The sequence below is a fragment of the Halichoerus grypus genome, chromosome X (assembly GCF_964656455.1).
Source record: "Halichoerus grypus chromosome X, mHalGry1.hap1.1, whole genome shotgun sequence".
Lineage (NCBI taxonomy): Eukaryota > Metazoa > Chordata > Mammalia > Carnivora > Phocidae > Halichoerus > Halichoerus grypus.
In genome coordinates this window covers 3492224-3517439 of record NC_135727.1, presented here as the reverse complement: position 1 = coordinate 3517439, position 25216 = coordinate 3492224, and the positions used below count along the sequence as shown (strand labels likewise).

Genomic DNA, 25216 nt, shown 5'->3' with positions numbered 1-25216 from the left:
ATTTGCAATGACGTGGATGGAGCTGGAGAGTATTATGCTAAGTGAAATTAGTCAGTCAGAGAAAGACAAATACCATGATTTAACTCATATGTGGAATGTAAGAAACAAAACAAATGAACACAGGGTGGGGAAGAGAGGCAAACCATAAAACAGATTCTTAACTATAGAGAACAGACTGATGGTTATTGGAGGGGAAGTGGGAAGGGAGGTGGGTTAGATGGGTGATGGGTATTAAGGAGGACACTTGTTGTGATGAGCACTAGGTATTGTATGTAAGTGATGAATCACTAAATTGTACACCTGAAACTAATATTACACTATAGTTAATTAACTGGAATTTAAATAAAAACTTGGAAAAAACCCCACATGGTGTCCTAGGAAAAAATTCATACAGACAGATCAAGATATATCCTTGTAAAGTAACTGAATTTGTAAATAAAATATACATTTGTATGGGCTTCTAGGCCATAAAATCAAGTCTTCATAACAAGGGCGCCTGGGTGGCTCAGTTGGTTAAGCATCTTGCTTCAGCTCTGGTCATGATCTCAGGGTTCTGGTATTGATGCATGCTCCGTGCTCAGCAGGGAGCCTGCTTCTCCCTCTCCCTCTGACCCTCCCCCATGCTTGCTCTCTCTCTCTCTTAAATAAATAAATAAAATCTTTAAAAAAATTCTTCATAGAAACAATCAGTGATAGAATTGAGTATAGCAGTTAATGTCTACATGGACATCAGAGAGAGAATGGGACCCATGAATTATACAACAGCACAACTACAATTCAAGTATAAACAACTGACAGATAATTTTATACATGCAATATAGTAGGAAATATGGTTCCCATGAGCCTTAAAAAATCTTTTAGATGATAGCCTTGAGGTAACTAAGCAATGAATGGAAAAATGGGCTATCTTCTCAAAATAGTCCTTTTATCCATTTAAATGTAGAAATATGACTAATCGACTATAGGAATTATGACTGCATAAAAGCATGTAAATGCTATAAACCTTGACAGTGCAGAAATAGTTTGACAATGCAGAAATAGCATTATAAAAAACAAAAGTTAGGAAGTGACAAGGACAGAGAAGGTGAGAGGTAAGATAAGTATACAAATTTTGTTTTGTAGTGTGTGATGGGTCAATAGACCTTGTTCATAGATGACAAATCAAGTATTAGATGGATCAATATATTTTAAGAATAAAAAGGTAACAACTACACTAAGTATAATAATAAAACCACCCCAAAATTTCCTACGATAGAGTAGATATAGTTAGTAGAAACATGCTTATTTCTTCATAATTTATAGCAAGGACTTAATAAATTCTATCTAAACAGTGAAAATCTATTCTAAAATTTTGCCAACTCACCAGTCTGTATTCTATGAAATATAGAATCTTTTCCTCCAGTTTGAAAAATCTTCATTATCTTTTCTCTTCTCCATGATTCTTCATAGTACTGGAATGGTTCTGGGACCACATCTGCCAGTTCTTTTTAGCATCTTTGGATAGTCTTCATCTAGATCTAGAGATCTGAACTCTTTTAAAGCAGCCAAGGACAATAATCTTGATTTCACAGCATTTATGTTTTATTCCTACCAACTCTGGTTGGTTTATTGGCTTTTTTTCCTCCTTCCCATCTCTCCACCAATCCAACTAACAATTATTCAGCTTTTACTATGAATCAGGTGCTGTGCAAGAATACTGGCTAGTTAGAAAGATGATGCAGACAAGCCCCTGCCCTCAAAATGTTCAGTCTGATGAGGAGGCAGATAAACAACTCTAATACAAATGCAGGATTTTAATAGTAGCATCACCCTCCTCCTACCAGAAGAAAAGCTAAAACTATCTGGATGATTCTTGGAAAGGTTCTATAGAGAAAATAGCATTTAAACTGTGTCCTTGAAGAATGAGTTGGGAAAAAAAAAAAAGAAGAAGAATGAGTAGATCTTCACCAGGCAGGAAAAAAAAGAAAAGAATAGTCTAGGTAGAGCATAAAAAATTAAGCAGAGACACAGAAGGAATAATGATCTCTTTAGTTTGAATGTATTGGGAATATACTGAAAAGTGAAGGGCAGAGTTGGCCCTAGAGACTGTGCACTTTTCTGGGTGGCTTTATAAGTACAATGTGTTCCCCTTGATTCTAGCAGTATCATACTTAGGGTCGGTCTCTCATCACAAGACATCAACCCTCCATGATACCTCTTTTCTTTGCCCCCAGCAAACACTCCACATTGCCAAGAAGCACTCCAGTTGAGAATTGGATTGATGACCCCAGTGAATAGCACACAGCCTTGGCCAGTTCCCACAGGCTGCAGGCTGCCCACTCCTGGTTCCAATACAGTTCTCTCAGGGAGTGCTTCCCAGCCCCCACCCTTGCTGTATCTCACCTTCATCTCCAGGGCCTCTGGCACCTTCTTGCCTTCCCAAGCCCAACTCCGCTTGGTGAAGTAGTTAACAGTGGCAAATTCAATCAGCGCAGAAAATACAAAGGCATAACAGACGGCTATGAACCAATCCATGGCCGTCGCGTATGCCACTTTAGGTAAGGAGTTTCTGGCACTGATACTCAAGGTGGTCATGGTGAGAACAGTGGTGACACCTGGGGAGAGAGAAGATGAGAACCAGTTGCCACTGGAAGACATTTAGAGCATATATGATGAGATCACCAAATTTGACTTATGAGGAGGAGCACTCAAAATGGTCCCTTTAAAGTAAACACAGAGAATGTCAACATGGGATGGTTCTACCTAGTAATTACCCCATCCCAGTTATCACAGGAATAGAAATCTCCAGTATAACACTTCTAAAAGTTCTCTAGGGGTGCCTGGGTGGCTCAGTTGTTAAGCATCTGCCTTCGGTTCAGGTCATGATCCCAGAGTCCTGGGATTGAGCCCCTTGTTGGGATCCCTGCTCAGTGGGAAGCCTCCTTCTCCCTCTCCCACTCCCCCTGCTTGTGTTCCCTCTATTGCTATCTTGTCAAATAAATAAATAAAATCTTAAAAAAAAAATAAAAGTTCTCCTCTAGCCTCTGCTTAAACATTTCCACTGAAGAACAGGTAATCTACTCCATGGTAAGAACAGTTTTTAATTAGAAAATCTTACCTTCTGAACTGAAACCTGCCTTACTCTAACAACTCCTAGCCCACTGACTAATCTCAGTGTTCTTTCTCTGGCAACACAGGAAAGAAAAGCCTGCTCCCTCCTTTCCAGGACAGGCCTTCAGAGAGTTGGAGAGGGTGGACATGATTCCTCATGAATCTGTTAATCTCCAGAATTGACATGGCCACTTCTTTCTCTTGTTTCTTTTCCTTCCCCATTCTGGTAGTTCTCTTCTGAACAGCCCTGAACCTGAGCCCAAGACTCAAGATTTTCACTTCCCTTACTGTGGACACTATTCTAATCCTGCAACAAACCATTGTAGAAGATGATACTTTAGCTGCATCACAGTACAGGTCCTATTGAGCTTTGTGGACAACCAAAGTTATTCCAATATCTATTTCTTGTGAGTTTTTGTCAAACCACAGCTTGCTTTTAGATCAATTCTTTTTTCTTGGTGGTGTTATTAACCTAAATTTAAGACTTCCCTTTATTCACTTATAATTTATTAAAATTATTTTTTCTAATCTGTTTGTATTTTAGATATACATCTGAGCTATACAATGTTGTGGTGAACAATATGAGCTTTATAATCAGATTGAAAATTGACTGAAATTCTGTCAATTCTACTTACTAGTAATATACCTAGAACAAGGTGATTTACCCCACTAAGCCTATTTTATTATGTGTAAAATGTGTGATTATACCAGACTCAGAAATTCGTTGGGGGATCCAGTGAGATGATGTTTATAAAGCCCATAGCACAATATATGGCACAGAGTAAACACTCAAGAAATAGTAGCTTCTATAATTAACATTATTCTTATTTCTACTGTTGTTAACAATATTATCATAATTATATAATTAATTATAGTGGTATAATTATAAACACATTTTAAACAACATAATAATAATAATAATCTTATGATTGTTAGCAATAGTATTCTAGCCTCAAATATCTACACTAGAAATTAGAAGTCCTGAGCTCTGCCACTTACTTGCTTTGTATCTTGGTTAATTTACTTCATCTCTCTGTGCCTCCATTCTCCCCATCTATGAATATTTCCTACAGTCTCTATACCTTAGAATTTTGACAATGTTGTATCCAAAGACATCCAGACTTCAGGAAGAGGGAGTAGTCAGACCCTCTTTCTAAGTGTTGGCATGCTCAAGAGTATGGGGAATGTAGGTCTGGGTCAAGTAGGGCATGGAAAATAGTCCTAATGTGGTGAGACAGATTATATAGAAAAGCAAGCAGAGTGGTGGAGTTAAGCTGGTGGAGCAGTAGGGGGACCATGAAATTGCCTTGCCCTTCAAATACAACTAGACCAAAATTCAACTACTTTAAACAATGAGGAAGATGATCTGAGGATTAAGGAAACAATCTACACAGTTGGAGGGAGAGAATGTGGCACATGTGAGGCTTATCTTGACAAGCAAATCAAAGCACACCTTCATAAAGGTACAAACACTCCCCACTACAAGCAAGTAGGAACTCTGTAGAGGAAGGACCAGTGGGAAAGAGCAGGCAAAACACAATAGCAGACTGTACACAGCATACACCAGAAGCACTTCCTGAAGGTTTTGTTGTTGTTGTTGTCACTGTCGCTGTTGTCGATATTGCTGTTTTTGCTGGTTTCTTTTCTTTCTTTTTTTTTTTTCTATCCTTCTTTCTTTCCTGGACACAATGATTAGACAGAGAAATTCACCCCCCCCCAAAAAAAAAAACAGGAGGTAATACTGCCAGGGGTTTAATCAAAAGGGATATAAGTAATATGTCTTTAACTAGAATTTAAAATAATGATTATAAAGATAGTAGCTAGGCTTGGAAAATGCATAGAAGATACTAGAGAATCCCTTGTTATAGAAATAAAAGAACTAAAATCTAATGGGGTCAAAATTAAAAATGCTATTACTGAGATACGTCATAAATTGAGGCTTTAACAGCAAGGATAAATGAGGTAGAAGAGAGTGTCATCAATATAAAAGACAAAATGATGGAAAATAAAGAAGCTGAAAAGAAGAAAGACAACAACCGGATCATGAAGGGAGACTCTGAGAACTCAGCAATTCCATAAAGTGAAATAATATCCAGGTAATAAGGGTCCTAGAAGATGAAGAGCAGAAGAAAGGGACAGAAGTTTTATTTGAATAAATTATAGCTGAGAGCTTCCCTAGTCTGGGGGATGAAGCAGACATTCAAGTGAGGAGGCACAAAGAATCCCCCCTCAAAATCAATAAAAACACACCACATATAATAATGAAACTTCCAAATTTCAAAGAAAAAGAGAAAATCCTGAAAGTAGCTTGGGACAAGAGATCCTTAACCTACAAGGGTAGACACATAAAGCTGACAGCAGACCTGTCCATAGAGATCTTGCAGGCCAGAAAGGACTGGCATGATATATTTGACATGCTAAATGGGAAAAATATGCAGCCAAAAATATTGTATCCAGCAAAACTGGCATTCAGAATATAAGAAGAGATAAAGACTTTCCAGGACAAACAAAAACGAAAGGAATTAGTGAACACTAAACCAGCCCCACAAGAAATATTAAAGGGGATCCTATCAGCGAAGAGAGAGCCCAAACATAACAAAGACCAGAAAGGAACAGAGACAATCTACAGGAACAGCGACCTTACAGGTAATACAATGGCACTAACTTCATATCTTTCCATAAATATTCTGAATGTAAATGGACTAAATGCTCCAATCAAAAGATATAGGGTATCAAAATGGATAAAAAAAATAAAAAAAAACAAGACCCATGGATATTCTGCTTACAAGAAATACATTTTAGACCCAAAGACACCACCAGATTGAAAGTGAAGGGGTGGAGAACAATTTATCGTGCAAATGGACATCAAAAGAAAGCTGGAGTAGCCATCCTTATATCAGACAAACTAGAATTTAAACCAAAGATTGTAATAAAAGAAGAACATTATATCATAATTAAAGTGTCTATCCAACAAGAAGATCAAACAATTGTAAATATTTATGCCCCTAACACGGGAGCAAATATATAAACCAATTAATAACAAAAAGAAACACATTGATAATAATACAATAATAGCAGGGCACTTTAACACCCTACTGACATCAATGGACAGATCATCTAAACAGAAGATCAACAAGGAAACAAGGGCTTTGAATGACACACTGGACCAGAAGGACTTAACAGATATAGTCAGATCATTTCATCCCAAAGCAGCAGAATACACATTCTTCTCTAGTGCACATGGAACAGTCTCCAGAATAGATCACATACTGGGTCACAAATCAGGTCTCAACCAGTACAAAAATGATTGAGATTATTCCATGCATATTTTCAGACCACAGTGCTTTAAAACGTGAAGTCAACTACAAGAAAAAATTTGGAAAGACTGAAAATACATGGAGGTTAGTGAACATCCTACCAAAGAATGAATGAGTCAGCTAGGAAATTAAAGAAGAATTTATTTATTTATTTTTAAAGATTTTATTTATTTATTTGACAGAGAGAGAGTAAGCACAAGCAGGGGGACCTGAGCCAAAGGCAGATGCTTAACTGACTGAGCAACCCAGGTGCCATGAGAAGAATTTTAAAAAATACATGGAAGCAAATGAAAATGAAAACATGACAGTTCAGAACCTTTGGGATGCAGCAAAGGCAGTCCTAAGAGGGACATATATAGCAATACAGGCCTTTCTCAAGAAATAGTAAAAGTCTCAAATACACAACCTAGCCTTATAGCTAAAGGAGCTGGAAAAAGAACAGCAAATAAAGCCTAAATCCAGTAGGAAAAGGGAAATAATAAAGAACAGAGTAGAAATCAATGATATAGAAATAAAAAACAAAACAAAACAGTAGAACAGATTAACAAAACTAGGAGCTGGTTCTTTGAAAGAATTAATAGGATTGATAAACCCCTAGACAGACTTATCAAAAAGAAAAGAGGAAGGACCCAAATTAATAAAATCATGAATGAAACAGGAGAGATAAAATCAACATCAAAGAAATACAATTATAAGAGAATATTATGAAGAATTATATACCAACAAATTAGGCAATTGGGAAGAAATGGATGCATTCCTAGAAACATATAAACGACCAAAACTGAAACAGGAAGAAATAGAAAATCTGAACAGACACATAACCAGCAAAGAAATTGAAACAGTAATCAAAGATCTCCCAACAAACAAGAGTCCAGGGCTGGATGGCTTCCCAGCAGAATTCTACCAAACATTTAAAGAAGAACTAATACCTATTCTCTGAAACTGTTTCAAAAAATAGAAATGGAACAAAAACTTCCAAACTCATTCTATGAGGCTGGCATTACCTTGATCACAAAACCAGATAAGACCCCATCAAAAAGGAAAATTACAGACCAATATCCTTGATGAAGATGGATGCAAAAATTCTCACCAAGACACTAGCTAATAGGATCCAACAGTACATTAAGAGGATTATTCACCATGACTGAGTAGGATTTATTCCTGGACTGCAAGCATGGTCCAACATCCACAAATCAATCAATGTGATACACCACATTAAAAAAAGAAAGGACAAGAACGATATGATCCTCTCAATAGATGCAGAAAAAGCATTTGACAAAATATAGCATCCTTTCTTGATTAAAACTCTCCACAGTGTAGGGATAGAGGGAACATACCTCACTATCATAAAAGTCATATACAAAAAACCTACAGTGAATATCATCCTCAATGGGGAAAAACTGAGAGCTTTTCCCCTAAGGTCAGGAACATATAGGAATGTCCAATCTCACCACTGTTGTTCAACATAGTACTGGAAGTCCTAGCCTGGGCAATCAGACCACAAAAAGAAATTAAAGACTTCCAAATCGGCAAAGAAGAAGTGAAACTTTTGTTCTTCACAGACAACATGATACTCTATGTAGAAAACCCAAGACTCCACCAAAAAATTGCTAATACTGATACAGGACTTCAGCAAAGTTGCAGGATATAAAATCAATACACAGAAGTCAGGTGTATTTCTATACACTAACATGAGGCAGAAGAAAGATAAATCAAGGAATCAATCCGGTTTACAATTGCACCAACAACTATAAGATACCTAGGAATAAACCTAACCAAGGAGGTAAAGGATCTGTACTCTGAAAACTATAGAACACTTATGAAAGAAATGGAGGAAGACACAAAGAAATGGAAAAACATTCCAAGCTAATGGATTGGAACAAAAAATATTGTTAAAATGTCTATGCTACACAAAGCAATCTACACATTCAAAGCAATCCCTATCAAAATACCATCAACATTTTTCACAGAGCTGGATAATCCTAAAATTTGTATGGACAGAAAAGACCCTGACTACCCAAAGCAATCTTGAAAAAGAAAAGCAAAGCTGGAGGCATCACAATTCCTGACTTCAAGCTGTATTCCAAAGATGTAGTCATCAAGACAGTATGGTATTGGCACAAAAGCAGACATATAGATCAATGGAAGAGAATAGAGAACCCAGAAATGGGCCCTCAACTCTATGGTCAACTAATCTTTGACAAAGCAGGAAAGAATGCCAAATGGAAAAGACAGTCTCTTCAACAAATTGTATTGGGAAAATTGGACAGCAACATGTCTAAGAATGAAACTGGACCACTTTCTTACACAATATGCAAAAATAAACTCAAATGGATGAAAGGCCTAAACATGAGACAGGTATCCATCAAAATGCTAGAGGAGAGGCAGGCAGCAACCTCTTTGACCTCAGCCACAGCAACCTCTTACTAATACATCTATAAAACAAAGAGAAACAAAACCAAAAATGAACTATGGGGACTTTGTGAGGATAAAAAAGCTTTTGCACATCAAAGGAAACAGTCAACAAAACCAAAAGTCAACCTATGGAATGGGAGAAGATATTTGCAAATGTCCTATCAGATAAAGGATTAGCATCCAAAATCTACAAAGAACTTATCAAACTCAACACCCAAAAAACAAATAATCCAGTCGAGAAATGGGCAGAAGAAATGAACAGATATTTTCCAAAGAAGACATACAAATGGCCAACAGACACATGAAGAAACGCTCAGCATCACTTGGCATCAGGGAAATACAAATCAAAACCATAAGATACTACCTCACACTGGTCAGAATGGCTAAAATTAACAACTCAAAACAACAAACGTTGGCAAGGATGTAGAGAAAGGGGAGCCCTCTTACACTGTTGGTAGAAATGCAAACTGGTGCAGACACTCTGGAAAACAGTATGGAGGTTCCTCAAAAAGCTAAAAATAGAGCTACCCTACAACCCAGCAATTGCACTGCTAAGTATTTATCCAAAAGAAGCAAACATAATGATTCGAAGGGGCACATGCCCCGTTTATAGCAGCAATGTCCATAATAGCCAAACTATGAAAAAACCCAGATGTCCATGGACAGATGAATGGATAAGGAAGATGTGGTGCGTGCACACACACGCGCGTGCGCGCACACACACACACACAATGGAATATTACTCAGCTATCCAAAAGAATGAAATCTTGCCATTTGTAATGACATGGAAGGAACTAGAGGGTATATTGCTAAGCAAGGTAAGTCAGCCAGAGAAAGAAAAATACCATATGATTTCACTCATATGTAGAATTTAAGAAACAAAACACATGAACATAGAGGAAGGGAAGGGAAAATAAAAGAAGAGGAAAACAGAGAGGGAGGCAAACCATAAGAGACTCTTAACTATAGGAAACAAACTAAGGGTTGCTGGAGGGGACGTGGGTGGGAAGATGGGGTAACTGGGTGATGGGCATTAAAGAGGGTACTTGAGGGGGAGGAGCAAGATGGCGGAGGAGTAGGAGACCTAAATTTCATCTGGTCCCAGGAATTCAGCTAGATAGGGATCAAACCATTCTGAACACCTACAAACTCAACAGGAGATGGAAGAAAAGAACAGTAGCAACTCTCTGAACAGAAAAGCGACCACTTTCTGGAAGGTAGGATGTGCGGAGAAGTGAATCCGAGGCGATATTCAGGAAGATAGATGGCGGGGGAGGGGCCTCCGTCAGCCACTACTGGCAAGTGATAGAGCAGTGGAGCATAAAATCGGAATTTTTAGAAGTCTGCTCCACTGAGGGACGTCGCTCCAGTGGCTAAGCGGGGGATGAAGCCCTCACTGGGACAGTGTGGTCTCGGAACCCTCGGGGTCACAGAAAGACCGGGGGTGCCTGAGTGTGGCAGAGCTCACAGGTATCAGAGGAGGGAAGCTGGCTGCAGAGACGGAGCTGAGGAGTGGGCTCTCAGCTCGGGGTTGCCATAAACTGATCCTTGGCATAGTCGGGCCACTGCTCTTACAGCAGGGACCCAACAAGCAGCAGATCTGGGGAGACTCCCCTTCCTCCCCTGGGAGGAGCGGCATGGGAGCGCACCACAGTAATCTGCTGGGTTTGGAGACTCCAAATGGGGTCAGGTGCCAGAGATAGAAATGCCTGGTCACAGGCTGGATGAGCGTGGAGTGCGGCTGGAGACCGGGGAGACGGGAGTGATTGACTGCTTTTCTCTGGGGGTGCACTGAGGAGTGGGGCCATGAGTTCTCGGCTCCTCTGGGGCGGAGACTGGGAGGCCGCCATTTTCACTCTCATCCTCCGAAGCTGTACGGAAAGCATGCAGGGAACAAAAGCTATGGAGAGCAAACCCGAGCAGATTACTTAGCCGGCCCCAGCAAGGGCGGGGCAATTCTGCCTTGGCAAAAACATTTGAAAACCACGGCAACAGGTGCCTCCCCGAAAAGATCAGCAAGGATAGCAAGCCAAGACCAAGTTTACCGATCAATGAGAATGGCAGAACGCCAGCACTAGGGGAATACAGCACACACAATTCATGGCTTTTTTCCCCCCTGATTCTTTAGTCTTTCAAAGTTAATTTTTTTAATTTTCTTTTTTTTCTTTTTTTTTTAATTTTTCTTTTTCCGTTTTTCAACCAACATCTTATCAATTCTTTTTTAAAAATCTTTTTTATTTTTCATTTTTAGGGTCATATTCTATCCCTTCATAGTAGTTAACCCTATTTTGGTATATATATAAGTTGTTCTCTCTTTAAAATTTTGGGATACAGTTTCTTCTAACAGACCAAAATAGACCCTAAATCTCTAGTGTATGGCTTTGTTCTAGTCTCCTGCCTGATCACATTCTCTCCCTTTTTCTAAAAAAATTTCTCTTCTTTCTTTTTTCAACCAACTTCTTATCAATTACTTTTATAAAATCTTTTATAATTTTCATCTTTACAGTCATATTCCATCCCTTCATCATATTTACCCTTATTTTTGTACATATATGTTTTTCTTTCTTCAACATTTTGGGAGACACTTTCTTCTAACAGACCAAAATACGCCCAAAATCTAGTGTGTGGCACTGATCTATACACCAGCCTGATCATATTTGAGCATATTCTTTTTTTATCTTTTTCTTTTTCTTTTTTTCTTTTTTCTTTCTTTCCCTTTCCTTTCTCCTGGTTTCAGGTCTCTTCTGATTTGTTTAGTGTATATTTCTCTGGGGTAATTGTTACCCTGTTAGCATTTTGTTCTCTCATTCATCTATTCTCCTCTGGACAAAATGACAAGATGGAAAAAATCACCTCAAAAAAAAAAAAAAGAACAAGAGGCATTACCAACTGCCAGGGACCTAATCAATACGGACATTAGTAGGATGTCGGAACTAGAATTCAGAATGACGATTTTAAGGATACTAGTTGGGCTTGAAAAAAGCATGGAAGATATTAGAGAAACCCTTTCTGGAGAAATAAAAGAACTAAAATCTAACCAAGTCGAAATCGAAAAGGCTATTAATGAGGTGCAATCAAAAATGCAGGCTTTAACTGCTAGGATAAATGAGGCAGAAGAGAGAATTCGTGATACAGAAGACCAAATGATGGAAAATAAAGAAGCTGAGAAAAAGAGAGATAAACAACTACTGTATCACAAGGGCAGAATTCGAGAGATAAGTGATACCATAAGATGAAACAATATTAGAATAATTGGGAACCCAGAAGAAGAGGAAAGAGAAAGAGGGGCAGAAGGTATGTTGGAGTAAATTATAGCTGAGAACTTCCCAAATTTGGGGAAGGAAACAGACATCAAAATCCAGGAGGCACAGAGAACCCCCTCAAAATCAATAAAAATCGGTCAACACCTCAACATCTAATAGTAAACTGTACAAGTCTCAGAGACAAAGAGAAAATCCTGAAAGCAGCTCAGGAGAACAGATCTGTAACCTACAATGGTAGAAACATTAGACTGGCAACAGATGTATCCACAGAGACCTGGCAGCCCAGAAAGGACTGGCATGATATATTCAGAGCACTAAATGAGAAAAATATGCAGCCAAGAATACTATATCCAGCTAGGCTGTCATTGAAAATAGAAGGAGAGATAAAAAGCTTCCAGGACAAACAAAAACTAAAGGAATTTGCAAACACAGAAGCAGCCCTACAAGAAATATTGAAAGGGGTCCTCTAAGCAAAGAGAGAGCCTCAAAGTAACATAGACCAGAAAGGAACAGAGACAATATACAGTAACAGTCACCTTACAGGCAATACAATGGCACTGAATTCATATCTTTCAATAGTTACCCTGAATGTAAATGGGCTAAATGCCCCAATCAAAAGACACAGGCTATCAGATTGGATAAGAAAACAAGAGCCATTGATATGCTGTCTGCAAGAGACTCAGTTTAGACCCAAAGAACACCTCCAGGTTGAAAGTGAGGGGGTGGAAAATCATTTACCATGCTAATGGACACCAGAAGAAAGCTGGGGTGGCAATCCTTATATCAGACAAATTAGATTTTAAACCAAAGACTATAAGAGATGAGGAAGGACACTATATCACACTTAAAGGGTCTATCCAACAAGAAGATCTAACAATTGTAAATATCTATGCCCCTAACATGGGAGCAGCCAATCATATAAGCCAATTAATAACAAAAGCAAAGAAACACATCAACAACACTACAGTAATAGTGGTGGATTTTAACACCCCCCTCACTGAAATGGACAGATCATCTAAACAAAAGATCAACAAGGAAATAAAGACTTTAAATGTCACACTGGACCAAATGGACTTCACAGATATATTCAGAACATTCCATCCCAAAGCAACAGAATACACATTCTTCTCTAGTGCCCATGGAACATTCTCCAGAATAGATCACATCCTAGGTCACAAATCAGGTCTCAACCAGTACCAAAAGATTGGGGTCATTCCCTGCATATTTTCAGACCACAATGCTTTGAAACTAGAACTCAATCACAAGAGGAAAGTCAGAAAGAACTCAAATATATGGAGGCTAAAGAGCATCCTACTAAAGAATGAATGGGTCAACCAGGAAATTAAAGAAGAATTAAGAAAATTCATGGAAACAAATGAAAATGAAAACACAACATTTCAAAATCTTTGGGATGCAGCAAAGGCAGTCCTAAGAGGAAAGTATATAGCAATACAAGCTTTTCTCAAGAAACAAGAAAAGCCTCAAATACACAAACTAACCCTATACCTAAAGGAGCTGGAGAAAGAACAGCAAATAGAGCCTAAACCCAGCAGGAGAAGAGAAATAATGAAGATCGAGCAGAAATTGATGAAATAGAAATCAAAAGAACAGTAGAACAGATCAACGGAACTAGGAGCTGGTGCTTTGAAAGAATTAATAAGATTGATAAACCCCTGGCCAGACTTATTAAAAAGAAAAGAGAAAGGACCCAAATAAAATCATGAATGAAAGAGGAGAGATCACAACCAACCCCAAAGAAATACAATCAATTATAAGAACATATTATGAGCAACTATATGCCAGCAAATTAGATAATTTGGAAGAAATGGATGCATTCCTAGAGATGTATCAACTACTGAAACTGAACCAGGAAGAAATAGAAAACCTGAACAGACCTATAACCACTAAGGAAATTAAAGCAGTAATCAAAAATCTCCCAACAAACAAAAGCCCAGGGCCAGATGGCTTCCCAGGGGAATTCTACCAAACATTTCAAGAAGAATTAATACCTATTCTTCTGAAACTGTTCCAAAAAATAGAAATGGAAGGAAAACTTCCAAACTCGTTTTATGAGGCCACCATTACCTTGATCCCCAAACCAGACAAAGACCCCATCAAAAAGGAGAATTACAGACCAATATCCTTGATGAACATGGATGCAAAAATTCTCACCAAAATACCAGCCAATAGGATCCAACAGTACATTAAAAGGATTATTCACCACGACCAAGTGGGATTTATCCCTGGGCTGCAAGGTTGGTTCAACATCCACAAATCAATCAATGTGATACACTACATTAATAAAAGAAAGAACAAGAACCATATGATCCTCTCAATAGATGCAGAAAAAGCATTTGAGAAAGTACAGCATCCTTTCTTGATCAAAACTCTTCAGAGTATAGGAATAGAGGGTACATACCTCAATATCTTAAAAGCCATCTCTGAAAAACCCACAGCAAATATCATTCTCAATGGGGAAAAACTGAGACCTTTCCCTCTAAGGTCAGGAACACGGCAGGGATGTCCACTAACACCATGACTATTCAACATAGTACTAAAAGTCCTAGCCATAGCAATCAGACAACAAAAAGAAATAAAAGGCATCCAAATCGGCAAAGAAGTCAAACTCTCACTGTTTGCAGATGATATGATACTTTATGTGGAAAACCCAAAAGACTCCACCCCAAAACTCCCAGAACTCATACAGGAATTCAGTAAAGTGGCAGGATATAAAATCAATGCACAGAAATCAGTGGCATTCCTATGCACCAACAACAAGACGGAAGAAAGGGAAATTAAGGAGTCGATCCCATTTACAATTGCACCCAAAACCATAAGATACCTAGGAATAAATCTAACCAAAGAGGCAAAGGATCTGTACTCAGAAAACTATAAAATACTCATGAAAGAAATTGAGGAAGACACAAAGAAATGGAAAAACGTTCCATGCTCATGGATTGGAAGAACAAATATTGTGAAGATGTCAATGCTATCTAGAGCAATCCACACATTCAATGCAATCTCCATGAAAATACCATCCACTTTTTTCAAAGAAATGGAACAAATAATCCTAAAATTTGTATGGAACCAGAAAAGACCTTGAATAGCCAGAGGAATGTTGAAAAAGAAAAGCAAAGCTGGAGGCATCACAATTCCGGACTTCAAGCTCTATTACAAAGCTGTCATCATCAAGACAGTATGGTACTGGCACAGAAACAGACACCTAGATCAATGGAACAGAATAGAGAGCCCAGAAATGGACCCTCAACTCTATGGTCAACTAATCTTCAACAAAGCAGGAAAGAATGTCCAATGGAAAAAAGACAGTCTCTTCAACCAATGGTGTGGGGAAAATTGGACAGCCACATGCAGAACAATGAAACTGGACCATTTCCTTACACCACATACAAAAACAGACTCAAAATGGTTGAAAGACCTAAATGTGAGACAGGAGTCCATCAACATCCTAGAGGAGAACACAGGCAGCAACCTCTTCGACCTCAGCTGCAGCCACTTCTTCCTGGAAACCCATTGCCAAAGGCAAGGGAAGCAAGGGCAAAAATGAACTATTGGGACTTCATCAAGATAAAAAGTTTTTGCACAGCAAAGGAACTACTCAACAAAACCGAAAGACAACTGACAGAATGGGAGAAGATATTTGCAAATGACATATCAGATAAAGGGCTAGTATCCAAAATCTATGAAGAACTTATCAAACTCAACTCCCAAAGAACAAATAATCCAATCAAGAAATGGGCAGAAGACATGAACAGACATTTTTCCAAAAAAGACATCCAAATGGCCAACAGACACATGAAAAAGTGCTCAACAGTGCTCAGCATCAGAGAAATCTAAATCAAAACCTCAATGAGATACCACCTCACACCAGTCAGAATGGCTAAAATTAACAAGTCAGGAAACGACAGATGTTGGCAGGGATGCGGAGAAAAGGGAACCTTCCTACACTGTTGGTGGGAATGCAAGCTGTTGCCGCCACTCTGGAAAACAGTATGGAGGCTCCTCAAAAAGTTGAAAATAGAGCTACCCTACGACCCAGCAATTGCACTACTGGGTATTTACCCCAAAGATACAAATGTAGGGATCCAAAGGGGTACGTGCACCCCGATGTTTATAGCAGGAATGTCCACAATAGCCAAAGTATGGGAAGAGCCAAGGTGTCCATCAACAGATGAATGGATAAAGAAGATGTGGTATATATATACAATGGAATGTTATGCAGCCATCAAAAGGAATGAAATCTTGCCATTTGTAACGATGTGGGTGGAAGTGGAGGGTATTATGCTGAGCGAAATAAGTCAATCAGAGGAGACATGTATAATATGATCTCACTGATATGAGGAATTCTTAATCTCAGGAAACAAACTGAGGGTTGCTGGAGTGGTGGGGGGTGGCAGGCATGGGGTGGATGGGTGATAGTCATTGGGGAGGGTATGTGCTATGGTGAGCGCTGTGAATTGTGTAAGACTGTTGAATCACAGACCTGTACCTCTGAAACGAATAATACATTATATGTTAAAAAAAAAAAAGATAGTACGAAGCAAAAAATGAAGGGAGGGGAAATCGGATGGGGAGACGAACCATGAGAGACTATGGACTCTGAGAAATAAACTGAGGGTTCTAGAGGGGAGGGGGGGTGGGGGGATGGGTTAGCCTGGTGATGGGTATTAAAGAGGGCATGTACTGAATGGAGCACTGGGTGTTATATGGGAACAATGAATCATGGAACCCTACATCAAAAACTTATGATGTAATGTATGGTGATTAACATAACATAATAAAATTTTAAAAATGTAAAAAAAAAAGAGGGTACTTGAAGTAATGAGCACTGGGTGTTGTATGCAACTGATGAATCAGTGAAATCTACCTCTGAAACTAATAATACAGTATATGTTAATGAAATTCAATTTAAATACAAATATTAAAAAAAGAAAAGGAGAAAGGGCCTCTTAACTCTACCCAGAGAGTCAGCTGTGTGTGCTGTAGCCTCTTAGGTTTCTTTAATATCTTGGTCCCTCATGTTCCTTACTTATACATTTGCTATGTAAATGAAAATTCAGACTGGAATAGTCAGTAGAATTTCAACAGAAAGATCCTAAGGAAGCACCTTTGTAGAAACTATATAGTTGTCAAAGCTGATTAGCAAATCAAATTTTAAGCCTTGTCAGGAATCAGCCACTTAGCTAGTACCTATTAACAAACTATCTGAATTTGTAGCCTGGGAAGTTTTGGGACTGAACCCAAGGCTCAGTAATCCTCTCAGGAGTGATTCATGGGAGAAACAAGCTACCTCATTTATGGTTATTAACAAATGCAATTGTCTATCCTGTCACAGTCATAACAGTGTGCCAGTGGATGAATGGAAAGAACTCTCCAGCAACCTAAGTGTTTCTATATCATAACTCAGTAGAATTTTTTTAGAATTCTAGCCTCTAGAGCTTAATTAGAACAGTCATTTTGTGAAGAGCTCTTAGCCAGTCATCTGGTAGGACCCTCAATCAAGAATTTACACTTTATGGATTGACCATGAGGTTTGGCATTTTAAGGGATGCAGTCCTACCACCCAGTACTTTGTACTTTTCTCAAGACTTTTTTAGAAAGTATTTTGTGACTGCCCCAAACTCGCTTCCTTTGAGCACTTCTAAAAGTCTAAGGACACTTCTTTGATAACACATGTCTGTCTGTACTACCAAAGCAGGAGCTGCTTGAGAATAGGGATCATGAGTAATCTATCTCTATCCCCTCAACCCAGAATATAATACCTGGCACAGAGTAAGCCTCTAGTACATGTGTGATGAGTGAAACTGCTCTGCCCAGCCTGCAACCCATGTAACACTGCAATACATGTGTTCCCATCAGAGTGAAGAATGCACTTTTCTTAGAGTAACTATACTGTTATCATTATATTAGTTCTTATTCTCTTTTCTCCAATATTAACAACTGTCTATTCTGTGCCATACAGAGTTAGGTCCTAGGGATACAAAAATCAAAACATTTCACACCACAGCCTTCAAAATGAGCACTCATTTTCCCTAAGAGACAATTAGAATTAATCATACTTCATGTACCTGGTGAACTAAGGTGCCACCACAAAGGGAAAGCTTTTTGTTAATTCACTATCAGTCAGGCTTAATCCTGTTCCAAAAAGTACATTACTGAATATGACCCAGTCACCCATTTCTTCTTACAACCCCTTTCTCCCAAACTCTTCTAACTCTCCAACTCTGCTGCTCTATGACCAGCAGATTCACATATATTCTCAACCTCTTCTTCAAATGCACATCTTTCAATCTTAACTAAAATCTGATGCTCATACTGAGTGTACTAGTTTCTGTTCTCAAACATGGTTGATCATTCAGAATCAAGAACTCAAGAGATAGAGGTACATATTTTCCTTGACCTCTAGTATTCCTTCGACCATTACACTACCATAGTCTTATGGTAATCTGTGCTTCTGTGAGATTTCTACCATCTGGTAATACCCCTCTTCACCCTTTCTAATAGGTATTGTCTATAGAATACTTCCATCAACCCAAAGATTCCTTTGTGACCATTCCATTCCCTCCTTGGTCCCAGGTAACCACTCCTCTGGTTTCTTTCAGTATGGTTAGATCTTTTTTCCCCTAGAGTTTCATACATATCATATAGTATTTACTCATTAGTGTTTGGCTTTCCTCACTCAGCATAGTATTCTTTAGGCTCATTCATGTTGTTGCATCTATCTTCAGTTTATTCGTGTAAATTTCAGAGTAGCATTCCACTGCATTGATATAACATAATTTGTTTATCCATTCACCTATTAATGGACATCTGGACTATTTCCAATGTTCAACTATTATGAATAAAGCTGCTGGGAAGATTTACATGTAAGTCTTTGTATGAGCATATGTTTTCATTTTTCTCAGTAAACCTAGGGATGGAACTACATGATTATATTATAAGCATATGTTTAACTATAGGAGACTGCCAGTTTTCTATACCATTTAACATTCCCATTAGATGTATGAGTTTCAGTCAGCATGAACCTTTGACTTATGAAAATTAAATATTAATTGGTACCTTTACACATTTCCCTGATAATGAAAGTCCTTAGAACATTTTATCTCCATCTCAACTTATATACACTACATTATGGTCTAGTCTTTTACTCTAAATATATTGTATGCCCAGTAAGCTACTGTTATTATTTTATACATTCAATAGTCATTTAACATACCCCATATATTTATTATTTTCACTTTTAAAATGCATCTTAATCCTTCCTTCTGGGATAATTTTCCTTTTGCTTGAAGAACTCCCTTCAGTGAGGGTTTGATGAAAATGAATTTTTAGTTTTATTTTTTTGTCTGAAAGGGTCTTTATTGTTTCTGTTGAAGTCAGGGTAGTCTATTATTACTTTAAAGACAATGCACTTTTTTTCTAGGATAATTTAAAGATTCTTCTTTTTGTTTTTTATTTGTTTCCAAAAATTTCACTCTAATGTGTCTCTGTCTTGTCTTTTAATTTATCTGAATTGGGTTCATAGAGCTTTTTGTAATTGTGCCTTTTTGTCCTTTATCAGGCTTGGACAGGAATCAGCCACTGTTTCTTCAAAAATTGCTTCTATAGCATTCTCTCAGTTTTCTTCTAGGATTCCAATTACTTCTGTGTTAGACCTTTTCAATAAATCATATATAGTTTCTCTTCTGCATTTTACACATTTTTGTCTTTCTGGGCCTCATTCTAACTATTTTCTTTCAGTTCATGGGTTTTTCCTTCAATTGTATCTAAACCACTGAGTTTTTATCTATATATTCAAGTTTTAGAATTTCCAGTGTGCTTGCTCTCTCATGTGCTCTTTTTCTCTACATAAATACACTGTCTATATGATAGAATTATCATGTTAGTTTCACCTACTTAAACATGTTCATCATAGCAATATCTGGAGTTTTAGTAGGTATTTTTTAATTGGGTTATAAATTATATACAATAAAAAAATAGTTTGGTTGTACATTTCAAATTGCTTGGGCAAATGTACACAGTTGTATAACTACTATCCCAATGAAGATATAGAATATTCTACCAAACCAACAAATGCCCAAGTGCCCTTGTACCCATTTTCAGTCAATCCATCACCCCAGAGGAAAGCACTGCTTTGGTTTCTAACACTGTAGCTTCGTTTTGCCTGTCTTAGAATTTCCTATAAATGAAATCATATATTATGTACTATTTTGGGTCTGGCTTCTTAGTTTGACATAATTTTTGAGATTCACTTATACTGTTATGTGACTCAATAGTTGTCAATGCACTGTATGAATATCTGATTGAACATGCCACAATATAAACACCCATTCACTTGTTGATATACATCTGGATATTTTCCAATTTGGGATTTTATGAATAAAGCTATTATGACCATTCTTGTATAAGTCTTTTATATATGTATAAGCCTTTTATATATATTTTCATTTCACTTGGGTATGAAGTGAAATACCTAGATTTTTGGATAAATGTATTAACTTTCTAAGAAATAGCCAAACTGTTTTTTCCTAAGTGGTTGTACCATTTTAAATCCTCACCAGCAGTGTATGGGAATTCCAATTGCTCCTCAACCTCACAAATATTTGGAATTGTCAGTCTTTTTCATTTTAGCCATTCTAGTGTTTATAAAGTGATGTCTCCATGTAGTTTTAATTTGTATTTTCCTGATATAAAATGATGCTAAATATCTTTTCATGTTCTTATGGGGCATTTACATATATTCTCAGTAAATGTCTATTCATGTATTTTTCCAATTTTTAAAATTAGATTCTTTGTATTTTTATCATTGAATTTAAGGATCTCTTTATATTTTTCAAACAGATGCCTTGTTGATCTGTATATATATAAAATATATTCTTACAGTCTATGGCTTGCTTTTTAATTCTCTTAATGTTATTCTTTGAGGAGTGGTAATTTTTAATTTTGATTAAGTCAAATTTATTTTTTTATTCTTCACTTAATTTTTTGTATACTAAGAAATTTCCATCTTCCAAAGGTTACAAAGACATTGTCCTATATTTAGTTCTAAGAGCATGACATTTTTAGCTTCTATATTTAAGCCTATGATCAGTCTCAAATTAATTCTCTGCAATGCCATCTCTGTCATAAATCAAGTTGTCATATATGTGGGTCTACTTTTACTTTCTCTATAGTGTTTTTCTTTCCCTTATGCCTATAACACACTCTTAATTTCTATAGCTTTTTAATTATTTTTGACATCTTGTGGGGCAAGTCTCTTCACTTCGTTCTTTTTAAAAAAGATTTACTTATTTATTTTAGAGCAAGAGAGTGCACATAAGGGGGGGAGGGGGAGAGAATCTCCAGCAGACTCCCTGTTGAGTGTGGAGCCCAACACGGGGCTCTATCTCACGACCCTGAGCCAAAATCAAGAGTCAGACCCTTAACTGACTGAGCCACCCAGGCACCCCCCCACTTTGTTCTTATTTAGGAGGATATTGGCTATTCTTGGCTCTTTGTTCTTTTATAAAAATTCTGCAATCACTTTTTAAATTAACGTTTTATGTTGGAGGTTCTTACATCGATGCAGTAAGTGTAACTATGAACTCTAAACTCAAGTGAGGCCAAGTTTAAATTAAAAAATAAATTCTTAATGAATCCTATATTTTACACAGAGCCCAGGCCAAAACAGATATTATTCCTTATTGTCTCCCTGCACTGATTACTGTATTTTTTTAGTGCTCTTTCTAGGGCATAACCCTTCAATGGTATTGGATTTATGGGATGAATCCTTGTATTCATTTCCTATGGTTTATGTAAAAAATTACCACAAGTTTAGTGACTTAAAACAACACAAATATTTTTTCTTACACTCTTGAAGGCCAGAAGTCTGGCAGTTTTATGGGTCCCTTCCTCCTCGTTCAAAGCCAACAGTATAGCATCTTCAAATCTCTCCAGCTTCCTTCATCACACTGCCTTTTGCTCTGTAGTCAAATATCTTTCTGCCTCCCTCTTATAAGGACACTTGTGATTATATTTAGGGCCCAACCAGATAATCCAGGATAATCTCTCCATCTCAAGATCCTTAAGAGAGTGCACATCTGCAACGTTCCTTTTGCCATATAGGGTAACATTCACAGGTTCCAGAGATTAGGACATGGATATATTTGGGGGCCATTATTTAGTCTACCACAGCCCTAGTTCTTTCTAATCCTAAACTTCACTCAGGCTCAAAGCCTTTCTTATGTAACCTTAAAACTCAAAATCTTATTTACCAAAACTAGTAGTCCATTTTCCACCTATAACAGTATCAGTTCATGTGATTAACTCTAATTTTTAGTTCCCTCTTCCATTTGGGCCCCTGAGTATTTCCTTTAATTTATCAGCTCAGATATTTAAAAAGAATGTTTTCTATGTTTTATCTTTTCTAGGAGTTTGTAGAAGACTTTTCAGAGTATGTAGTTTGTTATATTTCTAAATATTGTTGACTCCTACATAGATTCTGTTCCCTCTACTTCACTAGAACTGTTCAAGATCACTAACAACCAAGCATATCACCATACTCAACAGTTTTTATCTGCATCTTACCTAAAAACACAGAATTTACACCAAATGATTATTCCCTGCTTCTTGAAACACTCTCCTCTTGACTTCCATGATATCACACCCTTCTAGTTTTTTTTTTTCTTTTTTCCCTCTTTACAGGTTACTCTTGTTCTCTATGCTGTGGTCTCTTCTACCTGACCTAAAATGCTGCTTCTTCTTAAAAAACACCATTTACTATTTAACTACACAGCATAGCTTCAGGATATTGGTAGGAAATATTGGCCTTCTGTGTGGGTACTCAGCATATCCATGTGTATGCCTCACAGACACCACTGCCATGGAGGCAGTTTAGTAGACTAAAAAGAGTACTTTTCTTGTAAAAATTTTTACAGTGGGGGAAACAGGCAGAAAATATTCTATATGTTTTAAGTCTCCCAGGAAAAAATGCTAATGATGTACAAATCTCTTTTTAGACACCAGTAACTTTCTATTAAAGAAAATTTCCCTGATTGTAGGTACTATTGAAAAATCCTTCAAACTTTGTGTAGCCTTTACTGATAATTTGTACTTTCAAAAAAGCTAGAGGAGAAATAGCAATGTCAGATGCTTATACAAAAAAAAAAAAAAAAGGATCGTAAAAAGCCCCCAATCCACTTCTCTGTTGTCAACTTAGTTTCCCACTTGTCACCTTCTCCAGCTCTGCCCACTAATTTCCTCCTTTTCACCGAAGGCTCAGTCCCTCCCCAGTTCCTGAAGCAAACCTGACTGAGAGAGGAAGCATTTTAGTAACCTTACTACTCCAACACTCTTCTATTCCCACTTTTTTTTTTAAAGAATTCAGTTGCTTGAAACACCAGGATCTGATGACTCAGTTACTAATGCTGGGCCCAGGCATTGCTCCCATCCACTTTCCTTATCCCTACTCTGACGGTCCATCATAAAACTTTGCCAATGCCTTCATCTGCCCATTCTCCGTAAAACAACACTCACCAAAGACCGTACGGGCAGGGACAGACTCTCTGTTGAGCCAGAAAGACACTTGTGACAGAATGACAGTCATGATACATGGCAAGTAGGTCTGGATCACAAAATAGCCAATTTTTCGCTTGAGATGGAAGTGGGTTGTCATGACGACATATTCTCCTGGAAAGAGAGTAAAATTAGGCAATATATAGCTGAGTAAACATTGTTAAATCAAGGTGGGCCCCAATTCAGTTCACCAAGTTCTTTAACCTTATACTCAAAACAAGACATTCCAGCACCTTCCAAGTTCACATAACCAGATCTCTTTAATAATCATGAAGTAGTGCATTTTTATGCAAAAATATATGCCAACACTGTACCAACACAGCTTGCTCAGAGCAATTCTGACACAGATTCATTCAAATAAATCAGTGTCTTAAATAAAAATAAATAACAGTCTCTTCTACAGCATTTGCTATGTGACTGGCACTCTTCTAGCACTTTAACATTTAACATCTTAAAATACTTAATGTTTATAACAAGGTTATAAAGTAGATACTATTGTTATCCTCATTTTATGGTCCAGTAAACTGAGGCAAAGAGAAATTGAGCAATTATATAAGGCTATCCAGCTACTAAGCAGTGGAGCCTGAATTCAAGACCATATGGGTTAGTTCCACAGTTTATGCTTTTTAACCACAATGCTCTGCTGTTTGAATGGACTTAGAGTTAGAACCAAAAGTTCATATAGCAGAATGTGGGCTGGCCTATATCACCCCACTCCAAAACAAGAGTGAACACTTATTGAGCTCTTACTATATGCCAAACAACTTTGAGTGTTTTGTCTCTGCCCTTCCTCTCTCCCTCTCTCTCTCTCAAATAAATAAAAAAATTAAAAAATATATCTTCTGCCTAGGCTTCCTACTTGTTATAGGTTGAATTGTGTCTCCCAGAAAGATATGGTGAAGTCCTAACTCTGAGTACTTCAGAATGTAACCTTCTTTAGAAAAAAGGTTGTTGCAAGTATAATTAGTTAAGATGAGGTCATACTGGAGTAGGATGGTCCTTAATCCCCTATGACTAATGTTTGTATAAAAAGAAGACAGATACACACAGGGAGATATATGATCATGTGGAATATTTAATATATAAAATATATGATAAATATTCATAAATTAGTTATATTTTGTAGATCTGAAAGACAAAGCAAGTGGACTTTTCAAAAACTTATCAAATCAAGCATTCGTTTTAAATAACTGAATATATTTTTTTCCATCTTCTTTTCTAGGCTTCTCTCTTTCAATTTCTTTCTTCCTATCTCATTTCCAAAGAAGCAAAGAGCATGCCTAAGATGAGCAGATGGTGAAATAGGACATCCCTGGCTCTGGTATCCCATCACAAATATATGGATTAGCAACTATTTACAGACAATAATACTTTTGTGAAAATCCCAGAACCAGGGATTAAAACTAAAACACCTTCTTTGAGCACAAAATCCAAGAGAAGCCACATTAGAAAGGTCAGAGAAGTGGCTTTACTGCACCACCTACTTCCCTCCCCCAGGCCAGCCAATGTAGCACCTAGAGGGTTCCTCTGGGTCTATGGTTTCTCTAGTGGGAAAAGGAG

The 25216-nt window shown here is 37.5% G+C and overlaps 1 protein-coding gene across 3 annotated transcripts in view; it reads right to left on the bottom strand.

The window, feature by feature from the left end:
- Window positions 1-25216, bottom strand: part of GABRA3 (gamma-aminobutyric acid type A receptor subunit alpha3) — a 386726-nt gene that overhangs the window by 20873 nt on the left and 340637 nt on the right. For all 3 annotated transcript variants that reach the window (XM_078065249.1, XM_078065248.1, XM_078065247.1), the window contains 2 exons: window positions 23618-23770; window positions 2383-2594 (listed from right to left, as the gene is read on the bottom strand). In XM_078065249.1, coding sequence (XP_077921375.1) covers window positions 2383-2594; window positions 23618-23770 — 365 coding nt within the window. The remainder of the gene's footprint in view (window positions 1-2382; window positions 2595-23617; window positions 23771-25216) is intronic.